The 24,096-nt window shown below is 38.3% G+C and overlaps 1 protein-coding gene across 2 annotated transcripts in view; it reads right to left on the reverse strand.

Moving 5' to 3' along the window:
• PDE3B (phosphodiesterase 3B) overlaps nt 1-24,085 on the reverse strand; it is a 92,874-nt gene extending 68,789 nt beyond the window's left edge. Inside the window, exon 1 of one of the 2 annotated variants that reach the window (XM_065682956.1) lies at nt 22,595-24,085. In XM_065682956.1, coding sequence (XP_065539028.1) covers nt 22,595-23,629 — 1,035 coding nt within the window. In that variant the 5' untranslated portion in view covers nt 23,630-24,085. The remainder of the gene's footprint in view (nt 1-22,594) is intronic. The other variant, XM_065682957.1, reaches the window with a different exon arrangement.
• Nucleotides 24,086-24,096: the final 11 nt, after the last annotated feature.

The raw sequence follows: 24,096 nt of genomic DNA on the forward strand, positions 1-24,096 counted from the left end.
TAGGATACAGGATACTATTTCTTAAACACTTTTTGTCCTGTAACATAAACTTTAGGGATACATTTGTTTAGCTAAAAGATATGTTAGCTTCTTGTAAGGACTATGATTGCAAGAAGTAGTGCAAGTTCAGACTAAAGCTTTAACAGTGAAAGATAATATTGAGAAAACTCAACTTGGAATTCACAAAAATGAATTGGTTAAGACTAGAAAAGCTACTTCTAAAAAACATGCTGATTCATTTGCCCAATGGAACAGTTCAATTGAGCTGCTCTTCACTGAAAAAAACCCAAACATATTGGTGCTTTAAAAAAAAGTGATGTGGAAACTTGTTATTACAAACATTTTAAGACTGACTCACACTAGTATGTTTAAACAATGTTAACTCTCACAATCACTCTTAAACAGTTTTAATTAATTGCCTCAGGACACAGAAATTGAGCCACTACTTTGCAAACTAGAAAATGCAGTTTCTCAGTGTGTATAAATGATTACTAAAAAATTACTACAACAGCTTAAACAAAAGCATACTGTATAGTTCGTACAGGTTATGAAACTAGGCAGTCTAATAACATGTTTTAAATGTAAAAATGAAAACACTAATTAAATTTCAAAGGTTTTTGATGGTATTTTTGACATTAATAATAATTTTGCTAATATCAAACAATTGTGAAACTGCTTTGAAGTTATGAGATTTTGGTATGAAAATACAGGGCATTTTACAATATCACACTTCGTAACAAGTCAGTCATTAAATACACAGATCTAAAAAGGGAGTGGGAAAACCACATTTTATGAATGTTAAGCATTCTATTTCCTTCGTTTCTTTTTATTAAAAAGTTCTAATTTTGTGGTATATGGATTTGCTTTTTCTTATTTTTATTTTTACCTTTGAAGTAAATGTTCTAACAATCATTACTAAGTAATCAGCACAGCAGAATGCAGCAATCCTTCAATCAAATAAAAACAATAAAGCTACATAAATCACTTGCAGTTAAGTTATGGAATGAACTAAAAAAAAAAAAACAATCCACGAGTTCACTAAACAGTATTCATGATAATCTCAATATTATTTGCTTTCGTATTGAAATTTTGAAACATTTTGGATATGCTGTTGGAGTTTTCTGAAAAAATACTCAAAAGTACTATCTTTAAGCATTTGGGCAGAGTAAGATTTTTTAATAAGCTTTATAAATGTTCCAAGAAATACTGAAATCTAACAAATACAAATGCATTAAAGCTTTTTTTAGCATTTTAACACAGCAACAAAATCTGGAATCTTATTGTGAATCATGCTATATCAAATACCAATACAGTCAAACACCTGAGAGATTCTGAAATTGCTTCTGCTCGATGTATGTTTCTGACCAAGTGATAAAAAAGTACTCTTTCATTTTCCTCAACCCATACAGGACTGTAACCAATGTAATTAATTAACTAAATCAGCACACAGTACATTTGCATTGACAACAAAGCCTTCATCATACAAGAATGATAAGGTTTTGACTGGAGGCCCCCACATAATGCAGTATAGAAAATAAGCCAAGGAAATTGGATTAGAATTGCTTGGCTTATACCCCTGTCAGCATTGACTGTTTACAGAAAACACTGGCTAAATTTCACAGAACATTCAATTTTTGATAGCTTGGGCAAAATATTTTAGCCTTGTGGGCTACTCTTCCAAATGTTCAATTACCAAAAAGATTAATTGCAGAATGGAATTCAACACAAAATAGTCCCCTCCATGTTCACCCAATTTCCCAAGCAGGTTTCAGTGTGCTGCTAATTATCTCAGCTCTATCATTAGCAGCATTAGATATAAGTATTTTAAAGCCATCACAAATAGTAGTCACTATATCCCTTTTCTTGAGATGTTGTAGGGTCATTATATCTTTTTTCAGTCTTTATAGTGGATGACTGCTAAGGGCCCCTCTTACACTCTTCAAAAGTGCTTGCAAAACTGTCTCCATCAATGAATAATTCCCTTCAACTATTTCTTACAACATATGCCTAATAATGTTTTCAGTTGGAAAGTCTTCATACTGTTCTAGATCTGCAGTGTATTTCTGACAACTACCCATACCTACAAGGGCATATTCTGGGAATTCCAGTGACAGAAGACCCTGTACATCCTTCATGCAGCATCATCTAGAACAAATTATCTTCTACAATGACTATCAAGTAGATAAAGCCCTAAAAATTGCTAAATCCTTATTTGGACTTAATAATAAATAACAACAATAATAGTGTTGTAACTCCATCTTCTGTCTAGGAATAACTGGTATGGAAGATAAAAAAAAAAAATTATCAAGCAAACTCTGCATGACATCAAGCTTTACTTACAAACCTTATGCTTTTATAGTTGTGTTTCGACTTTACGTGATTAAAGTTTTCTCTCCAGTTTATCATTCCTTTCGCTTCCCTCTTACTCTTCCTGGGTTTGAGTTAAATCTTTGCCAAGCATCTTTGTAATTCACATTTTTCGTTGGTTTTTAAAAACATGAACTTAAGGGCAGATTTATGCTTTATCTTCCTGAACATTATATTCTTTAAATAAAATAAAATATGTGTTGAGAAACTGTCCATGTATTAGAAAAGCATTATTAGTTACATGATGCAAGATCTAATATTTCAGATATTATAAAGGGATAGAGCTGACAACTCAAAGCAGCAGGACTGCAGGTGTTTTCACAATATCTTCTCTTTGAAAATAAACCTCCAGCATCTGGTAGAAGAAAATTCAAAAAGTTCACAACAGAAACAGATACCTGATGTCATTTGTGGGTACTCCTCAGCAGATTAATTTATTCAAAAGCTGAAATGGGACAAGTGGTGTGCCTGCTTCCATTTCTCCACTCCCTATCTCTTCTGCAAATAATGATCATTGTGGCTAATTCCTTTTACACTGGTGAGTACTGGAATGATGGACAGAAGATAGAAGCAAACACCTCTATAAAATGAACATAACACATACTATGAGTTATGAAAGGAATAAGTGACATGACTGGATTGCACAATTTCATATTACAGAAAATTGTAAACCTGATAGAATTCTGAAGCTGGCAGGAGCAAAGTCATGGGACCTATTTGTTCCACGCAATTCAGTCTGGTCTTGAACTATCAAAAAGAAACTGTCATTTTGATCACATTTTCCTTTTTGCTGCTGTCACATGTGACTTTTCAGCAACATGAAAATTAAGAGCCAAGAAGGGTTACTGCAAAGGGCTGGACTTAAGATTCCTAACTTCAGCAACTTATTTTATCGTAAATCTGAGGTACCCCCAAAGAATTGCGCAGAAAAATCATCAAAATACCTGGAAGCATCAAAGAGGGAAAGAAGCATTTCCCAATTCAGCATGAGAGAACTTCCACTTGTATAGTCTAAGGGAATATCTTTTCTCCTCTAGGGTATTACATATTTAGTCCTGTAGGTGGAAGCACGATGGATTGATGAGAGTCCAAGATTCATAAGGTGACTCACAAAAGTGTTATTACAGTTTTATGGCATTTCATTTTACTTAACTCTGAAAATAATGAAGAATTTTCACAAAAACAAAGCTCTGTTTTAAATGAGTGCCAAACACCCAGATATTAGGAAGAACCTGATTCGCATGTGTCCTCTACCAGTTCATTCTGTTCTCGCATATGAATGCGGTATGATTTTGTCTGTTAAGACACTATCATAAGTTCTTTTTTAAAAGAACCCTCTTCCCCATGTACTGTACAACTCTAGCTTAAATATCCAAACTGCACCTTTCCATTTAAGGTCTTTTGTGAAAACTTTGTGTATAATGTTATATGCAGGCATGATACCACACCTGACTGGAATTGCTTAATATATGGCATTTTAAGTACCTATTTGCCATACTTCTGCTATCCAACGTTGAAGTATTCTGCTCCGTTAGCCTCAAGCAGACAAACACAGAATATACAGTACACTCAAGACATAGAAAAAATATAGAGGATTTTGGGTGTGAGGGGGTGCTATTTTGACTGATTTATTGGGACATTCGAACACATCCATTCTTTACACTGCAGTACCATTAGTTCTCTTAAATCAGCACAGCTTGGCATTGCAACAACAAAGGAGCAGTCCTGCCTTCCCTCAGCTGCTCATTCCCACCCCTGTCGCTCCCTCCCTCATGCAGCAAAAGCATTCATGCAGACACGTGGCAAGGAGCTACAAAAAGAACTGATTACTTTTAACATGGATTAGTTCCCCAATTTAGTTCACTGTGTAGTCTCATGAATGCTTGTGTCAGCACAAAAGGGGATGGGTGTCAGGGCAGGAACGAGCAGGCAGTGCTGGGAAGGACCACTCCTTCCAGTGGAAGTGCCACAAAGCATTCAGGGAATTGGAATATTTGAGTAGGATCATTTAGATGAGAAAGGGTATGTCCAAAGGTCAAAAAAAAAAAAAAAAGTTTCCTTTTCTGTGCCTACATAAGAATTACTTTAAATTGGACACAGTTCTTAGCATCAGAAAATTATTGTGCTCTGACCTCAGAGCTCAAAATTTTAATCAGGACTTGCACTGCAATTTTGCCTCCCAGTACACAAAAGCTGCTGCTGCACCACACATTTTAGTTAGCTCTGCTGCTGGTATTATCAGAAAAAAAAAAAAAAAAAAATGCCGGTGGGGAGGAAACCACCAGAATATCAAGGAACAATGAGAAAGACTGGGGGAAAAAACAGAAGATATCAGACACAAATACAGGAGCTCACCATTCTAAAATGAAATATAATAAAAGTAGGGAGGTATAGAAAAGTTACTGACGCTACTGTATCACTTGGCTTCAAAAGCCATTGAAGTCTTGGCCTCCCCCATGCATCTTAGCAAAAAACATTTCTTCTAAACAGCTACAGTGCACAGAGGACTATGTTTTAAGTCAGAAATATTTATGAAAAAACTACCCCAGAAGAAAAATATAAGGAGGTATGAAGATGGGGAATAATCACCTGAACTAATCTAAGGCAATGAAAAGGAGAAACATACTCTCCATTCCACAGGATTTTAAGGAACTTTACATTCTGTTGATTAAGGACTGAAATTCTATGTGGATACCAAACACAGAGAAAGCCTGACACTGAAGAAGCTGGAAAGAAGTTACTTACTTGGACACAGACAACAAAAACAGTGAAAATCACAAAATAGTAAAGGAAAACTTGCAACATGCCAGGAAAATTTAGGGATGGCTAAGGCATTCGTCTCTGTAATTCCCCCTAGCTTTTACCCTCCAAAAACCCAAAACAAATAAAGAAGCCCAAAGAAGTTCACTGCAGGCTGAAGCTGTGATGTCCTAGGGTGGAGCTGTAGAGAAATTTCCTATTCACAGGAAAGAAAGAGATTTTAATATCAGGAGAAAGGGGCTGGTGAACAGAAGTAAGTCTACATCATTTCATCTATTGATCTTAATAATGACACAGAAACAAACAAACAAAAAACCAACAAAAACCACCATACATTACTGGCGAAGATGGTTTTAAAATAAAAATACTTGGAAAAACACTATTCAAATTAGACAATGGGAATAATACTGTTTTTTTAAAAGACTGCCCATCTTAGGTGATTCTAATGATCATTTAGGTACATAACTATATGATGAGAAAATAAAACAAAGATAAAAACCCCCTTGTGCTCCACAGAAAAACATGAAAATATTCCTGCTGAACAAAATTATCTACGCAAGGTGCTCTGTCTGCTGGCCATTTTAGCTACATGCATAAAGAAGCAATGGACTACCAGTCACTTTCTTGATGTTTTCTACAAAATACTCCTAGCGTAAGAGTTGCAAATAACATTTTACTGATTTGTTAAAAAAAAAAAAAAAAATCAAACCAGAAGAAGATGGAAAAGACCTTAATCCCTTTTCTCCTTCATAGCACCCATCTATCTGGTTCTAAAAGTCACAGAACATACAGCATTAGAAAAGTGGATTTAGGAAGTAAGGAGACTGCAACAGATATAAACCAAACATTTCCTCAGAAATCATACAAAACTTCAAAGACTTTGCTGAAAAAAAAAATAAAAATAATGCTGTCCCTTACTGCAGTGCCTGAAACATTAAACAGCCACATAGTGTCCTACGATGCTGCAGTTCAAGCTGTTATTACTGTCTTGCATGAAACATGCATGGATACCAAATATCAGTACAGACATTCGGAAAGGAGCAACTGCATGTTGTCAGCTCATAAAAGCACTTTGAAAGTGGCTGAAAAGTGCCAGAATGAAGATTAAATTCAGATCATTAGACAATATTAAAAGTTATGAAAAAAAAAAAAAAAGTATGTGATCATTTAATTCCCATTTACATCACTGAAGGAAAACTGACAAGGCTTACAGGCTAAAATACTAAATGAGGGTAAAACAAAATATTCAACATGGTTAATGCACCTGTGAGGGTGGTGAGGCACCGGCACAGATTGCCCAGAGAAGCTGTGGCTGCCCCATCCCTGGCAGTGCTCAAGGTCAAGTTGGATGGGGCTTGGAGCAACCTCGTCTTGTGGAAGGTGTCCCTGCCCCTGGCAGAGAGTTGGAACTAGATGGGCTTTAAGATTCCTTCCAACCCAAACTTCTGTGAATCTGTGACTCTGGTACATAACTTGCAGGCATTGCCCTAACAAAAATGGCAAAGTTACTGGATGTACACTGAGGGAACCCAGCAGCAACCTAATGACACCATAACCTCCATTTTAATGTCGAGAATTGAAGGGATAAAGAAGATTCAGGACAAAATTCACAGTTGAAAATTGTGATTTCCAGAGCTTGCTGTGGTAATATTTAAATCTCAATACTCATCGACTTCAGTGGTAAAAATGCATAACTTGCAACTCAACTAATATGAATACATACCAGATAAAGCACATACCAAGCCGTGGTCACATTCAGTGATGTGAGGTTGGACAAGTCACTCAAGCTATTTTGAACAAGCAGGAAATACATTTACTCTTCCTTTCAAATGGCATCCCAGTGCTTTAACCATCTTCACTCACACATGATTTATTTTTCTTTTCTTCGTTTGTTTTTTTGGTGGTGGTGGGTTTTTTTGTTTGTTGGTTTGTTTCTTTTAATAAAATTGAAAACAATGCCATACAAAGATCCCAGGCCATATAAGACAGTGATCAGCATTTGGAATGCAACCCCAGTGACCAGCTAACCATTTATAACACTGGCCTACAGTGTGAAAAATGTCCTAAATATATGGGCTGCCAGAGTCTTACAGCCAAATTAATCTATCAGAAATGTGCAGAAGCAGAGATACGCAATCTTTCTAAGCCTTGCATTCGGGGGGGGGGAGAGGGGGAGGGAATGGTGACGGAGGGGGATGGAGAGTTTGGTTTGGAGCTGGTTTTTAGTTATTGTTAGAGAGGGTTGTTTCAGGGGTTTTGAGAGGGTGGGAAGATTTGGTGATTTGCTTGGTTGTTTTATTTTTTTTTCTCCAGGAGCTTTGCATATAGACTTCTGATACTAACACAGCTCTAACAGATGATCTGTCAAAGTTTTTCTTTTAACAAGAAAGAAATGCGGGTCTTTTATACAGAAGAATTCTTCCAAAATAATTTGAAAATCCTAGTATTCAAATGCTTAAAAATATTTAACTAAGTTTCACACAATCATAGGAACATTAGCATTATTCTGTATTAACCTTGACATTTTAACAAGTTTAGCCTTTAACTATGTACTATAATACTAGTTTATTAAAATCTAAGTTTATTCATGTGTTTGCCTATTTAACAAAAAAAAAAAAAAAGTAAAAGCACAAACACTTTTGGTTAGAGCTGTTGGTCACTGCCTGACTTTTCCCTAAAAACTAACTAGCCATAGCTAGCCATAAGGCAATACCCACAATAACACACATCAATATTAAATCAGCCACTTTGAATTTGTTTACAGTTTTTAAGTGAAATGCAGAAGACATGACGATTTTCTGAGATAAAACACACAGCTTTCAACACAAACTGGGTTATATTAATGACTAGGTAACCACTGGAAGTTTCTGAATTTTAATCAATGCAGAAATAAAGCATTTAGAAAGAGAATTGCTTGCTTTAGAGGTTAAACCTCAGGTAACATTCATTTTGAAAACTATGTTTTAATAAGTAACACGGAAGAATACTTTAGTATAATTGCTGGAAAAGACAGTGGTATCAAACAGGTGAAACTTGCACAGTACTTAATTATGGTAACTAAGGAAGCTCATTTTCATACAGATCACAAAAATCTGACTACAAGTCTTTCAGAATCAAGCACAACTACAATGTTCTTTGGGGAAGTAGGCTGGAGAGTTTAAACAATTTTTCAATTTATCCTGAAGTAGCAATTTGCAAATTCTCCTGTGCGCCATAGCCAAAGTCACAACCGAACAGTTTGAGCTGAAGCCAGTCTTTTCCTTTGTAACAGTAGAGTTCAGCTTGCAACACTATCAAAAATAAAAGAACTGTAAGCTAATTGCTGGCAAGTATGACGCAAGCAGTTTCCTAGGTAACAGCCCAAGTTGCTGAAGTGCCTGATCCAGCATTTCCTCATCTGTTTGCACTCACACCAGCAGTCTGACAATGTAGTCACTGCATCCTGTTTCACTCAGCAGCCAGAGAAACATACTGAGCTTAACCCTTGACTAACATCTTTGCAGTTAACCTGCCCGATCTATAAATTTTTACAGTGACACTTTGTGTACACACTTTTAATTTTCTCACACCTTTGCAACAGCTCTCTACACTGCATTTTCTTTTTAATAAGGAAAACATAAGAAAATATCTTCTGAAATTAAAATACATGTAACAGATCTTTAATTTGCATTTGTGCTACTGAAAGTTTCTGCCACAAATTAAACTTAAAAAAAAAAAAAAACACAACCCCCCCCAAAAAAACTAGTCACCTGCAGATTTTACAAAAAAAAAACAGAATTATCTGTAGCTCTGATTTTATCTTTACAGTTCCAGAATTTTCCTGCTTTTATACTCTAGCCAAAGAAAATTAGATACAAACATCAAGAGGATCTATCAAACTACTTGTCATTCACTTCAAATAGGCGTGTATTCATATATAAGTAGAAAGCATGTTTTAACAATGTATCACAAACCAGTTACTGCATACACCAAGGAAAACAAAAATTTCATTTTGAGCTAAAAAGATGTGGAGAGCATGGATCTCATCAGTGAGCTATCTTGCACGGAAACTGCAGATTCTAGAGCAAATAAAAAAATTATCAAACATACTAATTTAAAAAGAAAAATGCAAATGATGCCCTTTCTCTAAATACATTGCACAAAGAATTATTTTATGAGTTATTTTTAAATATTGATTTGAATTTGGTCGTTTCAGGACATGAATAAACATGAAACAAACTATTTCCAGCACAGACCTTTTATGTGCTGACATCGGTGATTATCTGGTATAAAACACAAATGTTTTTCTGTACTATGGAATGGTTGTGGGGCACAAACAAAGCAAAAAGGCAAGATAATTATTTTGCTTAAAATTCTGGGCAATGCTTCACCAAGGCAAAATGCACATGAAATTCACTGCTGAAAAGAGTCTGCCACCTTCACTGACTGATCTACCCAGTGAAATTTTTAGTGGGAAATCCCCTGAAGTGTTCTGAAAGACAGATGACAGCCAGGACAACCTGTCACAGCAACTTCCTGACCCCTAAAGAGAAGTAGGCATCAAAAACGCGAAGGTGCAAATAAGAGGTGATGTTAGGGACTTTTCAGAAAAGCTTACTAACTCAGGATGCCAGTTAGAACTGCTCTAAAAGGAGATCTAAACCAGTCCTGATTTTCCAATAACTGGAAGGCTCATTCTTTCAAATACATCATGGATTCTTGAGTTTCCTGGGAAGCCTTCTTGGCCAAATCTAGTATCATAACTTATCCGTATTCCAAAACATAAAATGTGAGGGTTTAGGCAAAGAGGCTCAGGGGTCCAGACAAACGACTGGCGGGAGTTAAAACTCCAAGAAACAGCATGCAGGTAGGCACTGGCAACTATACTTATACAGAAAATAAGAAACAAAAAAGAGGGCTACATGTTTACACAATATGACTGATGATCTGGCTTAGTCAGCAATTAACTACTTGTTAGCATCTCAGTGATGTTTCTCTATAATGCAGATGTTCCCATCAGCAGGCTTTTCTACTCTATTAGCAGTTTCCCTCTGCATCACTTCCTCTCATAGACCTGCATTCCTCTTTGTTCTGATGTTGCAGCAGGCATATACTAGGTAGGAAGGCAGAGAAAAAGAAAGGTTTTCTTCACCAATAGACTATTTCCCTCAATTGAATGGAAAGCCAGCTCAGGAAAAAAAAAAATAAAAAAAAATATTAGTCTAGTATGTGGTCATGTAAATTCCAGAAAGAGATCAGGAAGTTTCATGGATGAAGAGGCAATGATAGGCAGAAAACCTGTGATGACATAAGGCATGTTGTGGAACCCAAATATCACTGTAGTGGAAGGAAGAAAACCAGCACAGTGTAATTAGACTATTGTTGCAGTGTTATGCTGGGTTATAAGAGATTCCCACCTCAACTCTATGCGGCAATGGATTAGGGAGTCCTGAGAGAAATCATAAGCCACATGACAGCTTCAGGTTATGGGATCCAAAGTTCAGACAGGTTCTCCAAAACTGAAATATAAAATGGTTGCTGAGGACACCTTAAAAAAAAAAAATGAGGTTTTAGATGCCTGGATTAGAACCAAGTGGAAGAACATCCACATACAAGTTCTGTCAGAGACCACTAAAAAATACTTATATCTAAATATGAGCACAGGCACCAAGTGACAACCATTTCAGTTAAGTGACTGATGCCTAACAACACCATTTTGAGCAGAAGGGTAGCCTCTACAGGGCTTGGAAGTCTACCCAAATACTGATGATTGAGTGTTTTTGCAATGCTCAGAATTGTTATCTGTCTTATCCACCAACTACAAAATCCACCATCACAACATGCGAAAACTCCAGCTGCCTCCTCCTATACTCTGGGACACAAGAAGAAAAATACAGCTCTGTTCAGCAGGCTAGACAACTCCTAAATGATGCTCGTGACGATAGATGCAGGGAACTCACTGCTCTTTCTTTACTCAAGCTTTTCTCGGCTTACCCCTCTTCCTGAAATCTGCAGAGGTAATACTGCAGAACATCTCAAAAAGTGAAGCACAGTTGATGGAAAAAAAAAAAAAAAAAGAAAAAAAAAAAAAAAAAGACAGACCTGGGACAGAGCTGGTAATCTAACAGACATGCTGAGCCAAAGGATTACTCAGATATTGGAAATAAAGTTCAGAATTAAAAAAAAAAAATAAATAAACCTGAAGAAGTCCAGTTAAATTTGCTTGCTCTTGGAGATAAAGCTCAAACTGCATCTGCTCTTACTGACCCTGTTACAACTCACACTGTAATTGGAATGAAACGCCTCAATTAACTTGTACATTTCAACATCAGTGTTATAAAGATCAGGCAAAGCTTTCTTATAGCTTTCAAACAACCCAGGAAGGTACATTGCCAAATACAAATCCTCTAATTCTTTCCCTCTATTTTGAATGGAGAAGAAGTAAAAGGGAGTAAGATGTTCAGCATTTATTTTTTCGGGCATGGTTCATTCCCTCTTAGCACTGGTCAGCCACCCACTCTGGCTACAACTGCAGCACTTGAGCTAATACTACTTCTATTTCTCCCTCATCACTTGCTTACAATAGAGAAGTGTTAGGCAAAATATAAACAAGATGGCTAATGGCTTAGTCTTCTAAGAAAACAAACCAAAACAAAACCAACAAAAACAAACCCCAAACAAACAAAAAAACCCCAACACCTAGAAAACCTTTGTCCCCTCTATCCAGGAAATAAACAGAAGGTTGTTTTGAGCTTTGAAACTAGGGAAGATGTACAGATTCTCTTTGCACAGCAAAGAATAAGCTACTAACTACAAAAGCCTACAAACTCAGATCTTAATAAATTTGCAATTGTGCTTATGTAGAATGAAGCTACTGAGTAAGTGCCTTGCATCTAACTTGCAGAACTACAAGAACAAAGTGAGAAAACAAAGATATTTACAATATTTTATAGTATCAAGGTAAAAGATAAAAGTCTGTATGAGTGCGACACACCTTTTCAAAATCAGTCTACTTGTGTGTAATTTTTAAATAATGGACATTTACATGGTACTGAAGTAAGAGATTCTAGGAACATTTTTATGCTGAAAATGCAAAGACCTATTTATTCCATTTTACACAACATATGTAACTAAATGTTCTACACTTTTTTTAAACAATAATTTGATTGCTAGGTTTCTAGAAAAATTAACGGTTTTCAGCCAGACCATTTTTATGCCTTTGCTGAAAGATACTTGCAATTTTGGACCAAACTAGGTTACTGATCTTGTAACAGGTAGAAAGAGAAAGAATACACTGATAGGAAGAGGTGGTAAAACTATGGTAAAAATAAGAACAGATAAGGACAGAACAGAGAAAGAAAAATTATATTAAAGAAAAAAAAAAAGAAAGAAAAAAAACACACACAAGCAAGTAAGCAATTTATTATCGAACATTAATCTCCTGTGGAATTATTTTTCTTGTCCTTTCAAGGCCCAAATAATTAAAAATTAAGACATGCTTTCTAAAGGCACGCCAACCCTGTCCATCACCGCCAGTCAGGTGAAAGGAACACAGCTTTAACAATGTATTCATCTGAGATTGTTAACACTTGCTACTAGAGAACTAAAGTTATAAATTACATTAAACCCTGTGAATATTTAAACAAGTAAGGACTATAATCTCGGTCCTTAAACACTGTAAAACACATGTTCTTTTCCACTTGAAAGCTTAAGTGTTCTGCTGACTCTAGGGAGCTTCCTACTAGAATAAGTGTTAAGAGAAGTACAGAAGACTTACAAATCTTTAGCAATGAGATTCTAACTAGCAACTAGTCCTATACAAGAAAAAATGCATAAGGCTAACCATGTAACTTTACAGGTCCATTATCAAAGCCGTATTGACTCCTGCAGTTAATTCTGAAATGGCATCACTTTGTTATATGAAATACAATTTAAACCTTTCTAAGTTGTAAGATACTTCCCTGAACAAGCTGTCAACTTCATATTTACAGACATAACATCAGTTTCTAAATAAATTTGTCTTGAAATTTTATCTTTAATGGTGGGTTACCCAAATTTCATATGCAAGCAGAGTTTTACTCAGTTTTAAACAAGACTGTTTGAGGCCTAGGGCCCTTTAACTAGTTTTTATTCTTATTCTTCATTTAAAAAATACTACCTTTCACATATAGACTGAAGTACTATTTTCTTCTTCAGAATATTCTGCACATGTCTCCAATATGACAGTCGTTATCCCTGAGGGTTTAAAAACACAGGTCACGCTTAAAAGCAATAGCCAGCATCTGCCTCCACTCAGCTATTCCTGTTTTCTTATTTTCATCTTGACATCACAGAAAATTGCTCACAAACCTATTATTTTCAAGCTTCTTTAAAAATCATTTGGAATGTAACTAACAGGCTGGCAGTTATGAAAAATAAAATAATTACAGCAATGACAAAAAAGACTGGTCATGAACATGAGCTCTTTTTTCTTAACCAACTTGTTCAACCAAAAACTCCAAACAGAAGGAAAAATTAGATTTTCTATAGTATAATGGCATGGAAACATTCTATGGTAATAAAAAGTAGTAGGAAATCCTGATACAGATTCTAATGAATGCTTGCCATAACTGCATAAAAATAAGTTAACACATATTTGTAATCAAAATACTTTCAACTACGCTTTGCCACAGCAGCACAAAGCTGTTATTTACATTATGGTAAGCACTCATTTTAACTTCAGATAGACATACTATATTTCTTTAATCATTGGAGAGATCCTAAGTAACATTCTTCAGCTTCTTACTACTAAAAAAAAAAAAAAAAAAAAAAAAAAGAGAGACTAGAAGATGCCTAGTTAAACGTGTGTGCATCATGAATTGAAATTCTCCCATTGCAAGTTTCATTTGAAAACTGCTTTATAAGCTGCTTCAGTGATCCCCGAATGGATATACTATGTTGCCCTGAAAATGCAGCTAGTTGAAGTAAGGACAAAAGGAGGACACATACAGGGTGGACTACACAAGCTTGTTTGTGTTTTCCAGTTAAGATGTGAAATATACTGCTTTATCCCAGGCTGAGATGTTAGGAAGAACCAAGCCACTGTCATCATTAATGCCTGTGTTTATTTAACCCAGTCTATAAACAGTAATACATTGTAGATACATCTGTGTTTCAGTGCCCTAGTCCACAGACAATCTCAATGGAAACAGTATAACCCAGATCAACATTCATCTTTCCTCAAGCAAAATAAATCCTGTTTCTTGCAGATCCAACTAGTAAAGAGTAAAACTGTGTGAGTGTGCTTTTACTTCTTCCTGTCTGAGCCAATTCCTTCAGGGCAGTGCCAGAGCAGATGGCATTTCACAGGCACAGCAGGATCTAAACTTCTTCAGTCTTGTAATCTCACCTTCAGGTCTCAACACAATTTTCCCTCCACTACTACCAACTCATAAAACCACCAAAACTGCTTGTATCTGCAAAAATGCAGTTTAAATTAACTGAAATTTACCTTAATACTGTCGAACGAGGATAATTCTAAGGGGGTGAGAATGTGTACTATACTATGGAATTGCAAGAGAGGTTTCAAAGAGCCTGTGAGTGCATTTACACATCACACTGTCTAGGTTGCAAACCAAATGAAATGAGGGCTATTGCAGGCATTAATCCAGACAATGATCACTTAAGACTTCTCACAAAAATACTTCTTTCTCTTTAAAGTTAGCATCATTAAACTATACACAACACTGAATTTTAGTGACTACAAATAATGTTTTACAAATACAGAGATTAATCCCTACCTCAGAGAAAGCTCACAAATGTCAATTCATTTTCACAATTACAAGCCAGCTCAAAGGCCATCCACTTCTGTAAAGCATGAATATCATAAGGTTTCTTGGTCACAAGAAGTCTCTCACAGAGGATAGCAAGATTAGTGTTTATCAGTCATCAAATGTTGAAAACCAGTAGGTGCATCGGTAGTTTGTGTGAAAGGATTAACTGTTCTGGAGAGCCAGAAAGTAGCAGAAAAAAATCAGCGATACCTGGTCATAAAAAAACCCCTATACTTCTTGTCCTATATTAATAATTTAAGAGTACCCAGAAATTTAGAATTCCTTTAGGAGAATCTACTAGACAGAAGGAACAAAATCATATTCTTAAAGCAGCAAACAAGTATCACACAACAATGCTTAGGAAGGGGAAAAAAAAAATAATTAATTAAAACCTCCATGTAAATTATGCCATGATTGAATCTGTAATGTTAAACTGACTCTTCAGAAAAATAAAAATACCCTAAATGTAAATACAAGCCTTTAATTTTGGGTCACATTGGAACACAAACCATGCTAATCCTCTTAGTGTTAACAGTTAGCCTAGTATTTTTGGCCTTTAGTTTAGCTCATATCCTGTTAATGGGGTTTAACCTAATAAAAAAAAAGAAAATGTAACAACCAATAATGAAGATTAAAAGAAACACTCTAATACCATAGTGCCTATGCAGAGAGTCATATTTCAGCTTTCATTTCAATAAAGGCTGATAAAACTTACCTCTGCAAACCTTAAACTGCACACACTTTCAGAAAAGTTTATTCTGTATTATGAACTTTGCTGATAAAACCATACTGACAAGAGATGCAACAGGCAGGTGTAACACAGGCTTGCTGTATCACCACCTAACACTGGCACAGTTCCTTTGGGGTGGGGGAGCAGCACTGTTTGTTTGGGGCATGCTGAAAATACTCACCCCAAATTAAATCCCATGTGTATTTCTCAATTGCTCTTACCAGTGTGGATATAGCTATATTGTTAATCATACCAAAAAGTCAGGAATGTTCCTCATAAAAGAGGAAAGATTTCTCAAAACCAAATCCAAAGCACCCAAATACAGCTTTACATGGTACATTTTCTGTGGTATCTTGAATAGTTTTAAATTACTACATTATATAGGAAAAAGATCATTTTAACATTTCATAAAACACACTATCATTTATCAAATGAACGATTAATGGAACATTTGCTGCAAATATGCGTTTAACTTCGTGAAGGTACTTGGGTTTGCAACTCGGCACCAGGTAAAAAAACTTGTCAGGATTACCATTCAATCAGTCATTTAACTGGAAATACGACACCTTTTTCTACACCTCTTGTCCAAAGTGAGGTTAGCACTGAGGCTCATGATTGTTCTGCATAGCAGCACTGGGTTTCATAAATAATGGACTGTCAAATAAGCAGAAGGATTTAAAAAAAAATATTTTGATATCTGTGCCCTTTTCTGTCCTGCTCCCAGTAAATATGCATTTGTTTCAAAAGAACATACAATGTGTAAAAGCTAAGAAGAAGTAGGGATGGCCCACCACATTCAAACATACTTCTGGTCACCATCTGCCCATATCTGTATGTATGAATTATGTCCTTTCCCAAAGCTGCACAGTCTGTTTTCAAATATAAAAATGCTCTGAAAACTATAATTTTATTTCAGCAGTCATTTGCTGTTATGCCATCTCTAGCTCCTAGAACACACTATTTTGTCACACTCATCACTAATGCCATTCACTTAACTTGGTCTTCCATAAGGACAGATCCCTCTGATATGCTCCTGTGACACTTCCCATTTCCAAACACCATCATCTGTCAATTTACTTGTTACCCTGTGAACTCCAGTTTATTAACATCTGTGGTTCCTGTCTGTTTGTAAGCCCCTAGCACTCTTTTATTTCCACTAGATCCTTAAAGTAACTAATCCTCTTTATGCTTTGTTAACATTCTCTCATATTACACAGTCTGCCCTTACCAGACCAAGCCCTCACTTTTTTACCTTTATAGTGCCTGCTACTGAGTTGCAGAAAAGGGCCACTTTTTTTTTTTTCCATTAAATTTTATTCTGTTTAGTCTTTCTATCTTAAGCATTGTTTTCACCCAATGAAAAAGTCATGGTGAAAACTGTATCCTTTCAGTCCCCTTTACTCTCATCTTAAACTATTCTTTCAGCTCTCTCTCCAGACAGTTTTATAACAGAAAAATTGAAGAGATTTCAACAAAACTATGGCTGTAATTTCCCATGGTCTGCCGTCCCTTCTCATTTGGCAGGCAGAAGTTTCTCATCAGTTCTCCTCAACAAGATATTGCATCAACAATAGAACAGACTACATCTCCCAGTTCCCCTGCCTGTAATCCTCATCTTTGCACAAAAGTACAAAATTTACTTTATTCCATCTTCAGCGACTAGTATTTGAACATCTGACCCAAGAATTACACTTGGTTTTCTTCAAAGGTTTGTTTGAACAAAGGTAAGGCTGCACAAAGTTTTCATTTTTAGGTATCCAAAGCCAGAAGAAAATATTTTTTTTTTTAAATATAATTTTACTATCAATTGTCAAATAAGGCATGGGCTTTAACAGAATTCCTGTCCCCTGGTTCTGGTATTCACTCACTTTTTCCATAAAACTTGCTGGAATTTGCTACCTTTGAAACTTCTAAGGCCATAATATTGAATCAGTTCAACTGGTCAACTATTAGAATAGTACTGTCACATGCACAGACATACACTGTCTCACAATATGAGATTTTTTTCCATGAGAAAATATACCCGACTCCTTGTACTTCTCTTTCATTTCATATTTAACTTTACAGAATGTACTGCTCACAAACTGCAGCGTGGAGGCTGTTCCCTTTGCTATTCTAGACACATTCCTGGGCACCTTTTTTCCTTATCTCTAAAACTTTCTTTCATGAATTTCAAACGTTTTCCTAGTCAAAGCTGAAAATTAGTGCTTTATCCAATAAATCCTTTAGTTTTCTTTGACACAGCCAATTACACAGTTCTTGGAACCTTCTCTCCCAACTTCCTCCATTTCTTTCCTACTGACACTCTGGCCACCCCTTTAATATGCCACCCTCACCTTCCTCCAAGTTTCTTCAGCATTTCCACAGCAGCTGTCTCCCTCCTTTCTCCTTTTACATTATCTTTCTAGGAAACCACACCTGCAGAAACAGTCAACCCCTCCGCTACATTGACTGGTCACTTTGCAGAGGACACCATCTTGAACGCTGACCATTGGTATCTATGGGCAGACCATGCTCAAATCATCCTTTCTTTCTTTGCATTATAATACCTCAGGAATATAACTTCAAGATTTAAAAAAAAAAAAAAAAAAAAAAGATGCAACTCTTACCAAGAGTCTCATTTGACATTTCACCTAGTGCAAAACATTTTGTCAAGGTCAGACAGAACCAGACATCCTATAAAACCCAAATACAGATGCAGAAACAGTTTTCCAAGACTATTCCTTTCACCATGTAATCCTTCTCTTTCTATATTCCACACTCAGATGTATCTCATTGAAACTGACTACCTTCACAACTTAACACACCCACATTTTACCTTCATTTTCTCCATAAGACAAACAATAAAACCCCAAGAGATGCAAAGTCTGTTAACAACAGGAACAAATCTTGATGTGCAGATACACTTGTGGCAACAGTCATTGTAATCATTAGAACATTTGACATTTCAAAGAGCTAGTTTGTCAAATACGCAGCAAGAAGAGTTACATTTTATGTTATTGGCTGCCATCAACAAGTAAAGGCTGATGTGTTTCTAGGCTGCAAACTGTATCCGAATTTAACAATTTTAAGACACTATAAAATATATATTAACAGACAGGCTCTGCATTAGAAAGTTTATACCTCAAGTACTTAAGGACAGAGTATAATTTGTTTCAAAAATAGGTAACAGACACAGAAATAACTTGTCTGGGAACAGGGAATTGCATTAATTTCAAGTTACATAAATATTATAGACTCCTGAAATTAAGTCCTCATCTTTCTAAAGGTAATGTATCAAAGGTACAAGACAGCTTCGGAAAGAAACTGGGGAGAGGTGGCAGTCAATCCAACAACCTAACCACAAGACAATTCTTCCTGTAATTAACAATGTGCAACATGAAAGCAGTCTTTATCCATGAAATATCCCAGCCTCCTATATATGTGAGCCTAGTTCAGGTAACTAGGAAAAGTATCAGCTCTGCTTGCAGACTGATTGGGACACATATCCTGTGTGTTTAGCTACAAAAGCCTACTCTTCACTCAAGGAAAAGAATTTTCCTGATACAGAGTGTTTACAAGATCTCCAATAGTGAGAAGCACCTTGTAGATTCCAAATTCTGATTTAGTTTTCATGTGGAAAAAAAAAAAAAAAAACAAAAAACAAACAGAAATCCAGTGCTAAATATGCAACTGTCAATGAAGACAATCTCTTTGATACCAGCAGCTGCAGGTACAGCTAATAGATTGCATCCAATTAATACTTGCAATCCACCTATACAAAATCTGTACTACCAACCAATACTGAAGTCACACTGCTAATGAGCGATTCCTCTTTAGGGCCAAGAAGAACACTGAGGTAAGAATACAAAAAGCCCATTTACTGCTTAAATCATATAAATCTCTGTGAGCAGAAGTATTAATACAATAGAACTCAGTAAAGACATTGCATTTGCATAATTTTAGCCTTAATCATAGTTCTATTGCTTCCTTCTCTGTGTAGTTATGTATTTTGACAATGCCATTTAAGTATACCCACATAAAAAATTAAAGATACAATCTGTTCAAGACTCTGTCCTCCCACCTCAAACTACATTCTGCTTACAGGATCCTGCTCACAGGCCTCTTTCCACTTCTACCCCAGAAAACAGTGATAGCTCCATCCAGTTCCAGTGTGCACACATTGCTGGTCTTACATACCTCTGTCATATGTCCTTCTCCCCCACCGCATGCACACAGACCCCTTAGAATTGCTGGCTTGAACTTATTAATGAAAATACAAGCAAACTTGATATCATTATTTTCTTGTGTATTTAACTAGACAAAGAGTCTGCAAAATTTCAAATAAACAAGTAATTGAAAACTTCAGGTCAGTACTAGCATTCCCTATTTTTCTCAAAGAGTAACTAAAATCTGCACAAGAGGAAGATTTTTCACTATTGGAACAATCAGCCATTGAAATAACCTTGCCAGGGAAGTGTTGGATTCCCCAACACTGGACACCTAAAACTGAGCTGGACAGGGCCCTGGGCCACCTTTTTAGACTGTGCTTTTGCCAGGAAAGGGTGGATCAGATGATCCTTGAAGTCCCTACCCACCTGGTATTCTATGATTTGATAGATCTGGCTTTTTTTGTTCTTATATGTCCCTGCTTGCAGAGGTTCATACAAACCTCTACACACAAGAGGTTCACAACAATCATAGAAAGTACATCTAATGGAATCACAGTAGCAACTTAGCTCTCAGTCAACAAAGCATTCTTGTCATGATGAACCTGTAGCACATTCCTTGTATTCCACTGATCTTGCAAACAATGCTCATTAAACTCACTCTTAAAATAATATTGGAAAAGAAACATTGTAATTTTTTATAAAAACTACAAAATATGCAATTAGTCCTTAAAGAAAATTCACACAATAAATGTTCTCTGAAAACCATCAAGTGTGTACATTCCCTCTGTTTCAAGGAAACCATATAAAAACCTTGTAGTGTTTACTCAAATAAAGTCACACATTATGGGCTTACTTCTCTCTCCCCCGCCCCCAAACAATTGATGTTTTATCAGCTCTGCAATGTTTGATCTCTCTCCAAGTCACACAGGGATCAGAAGATTTCACCTGTGTTATCCTTCTAAAATCATATATAAAATACTGCACAAAACATATATCCATAAATCTCATTTAAACTGTGATCAATAAAGCATAAATATTTATTGTAAAGCATAACAGACTATTAGGAAAATAAAGAACTTCAGATCTCTGTTATTTCTGTTCACTTCTAGAGATAAAGATATCAAGTTCTGGAAGTCTACCAAACAGTTACATTTTATTATGAACACGTATGATTTAAGCACCGCCAATAAATTCTACATCTTCAGTTAAGGTTGACGTTTATGATGTTACTTACAGAATAATAAATGACTTAACCTGAAATATGTGCATGCCTTTAGGAAGTGAGACAAATACCAACAGAAGCATTTAGTAACTTGCATGAGAACAAATATCTTCTATCACCTAGGAACGTTAATGAAACTATATTTTCTGGGGGTTTCATATTGCAGACAAATGCTGGGGGGGGGGGGAAATTAAAAAAGAGAACACTCACTATCCAGAAGGGAAAGAAGGGAACAGAGAAAGTAAATTATTATACAGTATTCCTTACGTCTCTTAACTGTTAGTACAATATTTTAATGTGTCTTCCATAGTATGCACTTGATAATTTTAAACTTATTGAATGAGTTGTTTCTGAAGCCTCTTACAGCATACTTGCATTTCAACCTCTTAAGCAAAAAGAGTTACCGCTGTATTACTCTATTGTGCAGGGAGAGAAACGCTCGGAAACTACTCCACCGTTTCAGATTCACCTCGTATTTTCTCACACCTATCTCACAGTCAATCACATCAAGTGCATTACGGAATATATGTCAAAGCAAAATTAGAAAATTTTATTTAGAAGCCATCAATTTCAGCCACAACAGTAGTATAGGGGGGGTTCTGTAGCCACAATCTCTTCCCAGAAACTGTTCGTTCGCACGTTTAATGAATACACTGCCCTTATTCTCCTTCCTATAACGGGGTGATAATTCACTTGTAGCAGCCTCGGGCCAGTTCCACCGGCGACACAACTCGACGTTCCAGCAGTTCACGTGCAAGTTCCCAAATGAAAACAAACCTACCACCCTCCCCCCACTACTCCCCCTCTCGGGGCTTACACTACAAGAAACAAGATTCATTGAAAAGTTTTCCGGGAGGTAGAAACCAACAGAGTTCCATTCAAGAAAACTGAGCGTTTCGGGCATCCCTCCAGACTCTACTGAACAGCTCTCTCTTCAGTAAAAAAGGAGTTTAAATCACATCAACTCAAACCTAATGTTAATTTATGTGAAGCGAGGAACAGAGGGTAAGAGGGAGAGAGACAGACAAGGATATCTGCAAGGCAGAACAGTTGCTACTTAGACAACACCGACATTTGATAAATCATGTCCCTCAAAACCTGGTATTTCTTTAGCACTTAACGATCATTTTGTCGACAGAAAGCGGGAAGAACCAATTGCGAGCAGCTAGAAAGCTGTGGTTTCTTTCTCTCGTAAAGTCTGTCAGAAGCAGAGGAGGTGGGCTTTGGAAAAAAAGCAATCAAAATAACAAGGTAGCTGTTAGCTGAATATGTTTGATACGGGGTTTTGTTCCAATCAATAAGAATTAGTTCTTCATATTTAAGATCGTACAAAAAGCGAGCGAGCTATAGCAAACACATTATTATTGCTTAGCTTCCATAGAGACATAAAGTATTATATCGATTCTACAGAACCGAGATGAGAAACCCGCTAAGGAACTAACGTTTTCCTCCATTCCTCCAACAGGAGCTTGTCAATTAGCCAGACATTCAGCACAAACACGTTCAGCGGTTAGGAAAGCGAGTAGCGCTCAATCCTCAGAAAGTTTTTTCCTCCAGTTTCGGAGACACCTACCTGCTCTCTGGAAATGCAAGGCAACGAGGGTCTCCTAAACATTTTGCAGCTGCCATAGTAGCTGGCAGAAGTTTCCCCTAAGGATACGCAGCTAGATCTTCTCCTGGGTCTGATCACAGGCACTTTTTCCTCCACGCTGGGGAGCCGTGAGTGGTGGTGATGCTGGTGGTGCGCTCCTCGTCTCTGAGCCGAGAAGATGCCGTGCTCCCAGCCACAGAGTGCCAGGAGGCAACCTGCCATCCCGACCGAGCCGGCCAGCAGCGGTCTGAGGGCGGGGGTCACGCAGTGAAGGCTGGTGAGCGACACCAGCCACACGAAGCTGGAGACGACCAAGACGAGAAGGCTCCGCCGAAAATTCAGGGAGCTATGCAGCAGGGTGAGCGCTGCCACCGAGCCCAGCACCGTCAGGAGCCTGCCTATGAGCATCTGCGACTCGGCGGGGGGCTGAGCCTCCTCTTCGTGCCCCTCCGCGGGCAGCAGACACTGCAGCGCCACGAAGTCCCCCGAGTAGCAGCACACGGGAAGCGCCAGCAGCCACCAGCGGGTCGTGCCGCCGCCGTGCTCCCCGCGCCTGCCACCGGCCAGGTAGCAGGTGAGGAAGAAGAAGGCACAGGCGATGCTGAAGAGGGGGCTGAGGCAGCGGGTCAGGCACAGCAAGGCGTGCAGAGGCCGGGGGTTCCGCCAGCTCCTCCCGTCCTGCTGGCCCCCGGCGCTGTCCCGGTCGTGAAAGGCCAGGAGCGAAAGGACAACGGCAGTCAGGGCGCCCAGGCAGAGCAGAGCCCGGCAGGAGGTGGAAAAGGTGGCGGCGGGGAACAGCAGCAAGGAAAAGAAGCTCTTCGGAGGGTCCTGCCTCAGGGGGGTCGCGCAGCTCTTCACGTAGCCGTTCCGCAGGCTCTCCGGGCTGCCTCCGCCGCCGGCCAGCGCCAGCGGGGCAGCCGCCCCGCCGCCGTCCGGCTGCTGGCAGTGCTGCGGGGGTCGGCTGGGTCCGTGGTGGGAGGCGGCCGCGGTGGCGGTGGCTTCTCTCTCTTCCCTCATGGTGGTTGGGGACGGGGATGAGGCGCGGGTCGCGCTAGCTCCGGCCCGGCCGCGCCTCCCTCATCTCCTCAGGAGGAAAGCGCCGGGCCGAGCCGCCGCTTCTCCTGCGCAGGCAGCGGCGTCCGCAGCATGGTGGGTGAAGACGGGGAAAGAGAGAAGAGGTAAAAGTCTCGCCCGCTCGTTCGCGTTCCCCGAGCGGATCCAGCGGCGGGGACTCGCTGTCGCCTCCCAGCGTCCGGCGGCGGCGGTGCCGCGGTGGGGGTGGGAGTGAGGCGGCAAACGGCCCCCCGTCCTCCCGCCTTCTTTGCTTTGCTTTGCTTTGCTTTTCTTTTCTCCTCTTCTCTTCTCTTCTCTTCCTCCCTCCCTCCCTGCCGCCGCTGCGCACGGCGCGCGCGGAAGCCCTTGAGGCGGCACGCGCCCGGGAGCGGTTGCGCGCTAACGGCCGCACGGTAGCGGGGGCGGGGAGG

This window comes from Lathamus discolor, chromosome 6, assembly GCF_037157495.1.
Source record: "Lathamus discolor isolate bLatDis1 chromosome 6, bLatDis1.hap1, whole genome shotgun sequence".
Taxonomy (NCBI): Eukaryota; Metazoa; Chordata; class Aves; order Psittaciformes; family Psittacidae; genus Lathamus; species Lathamus discolor.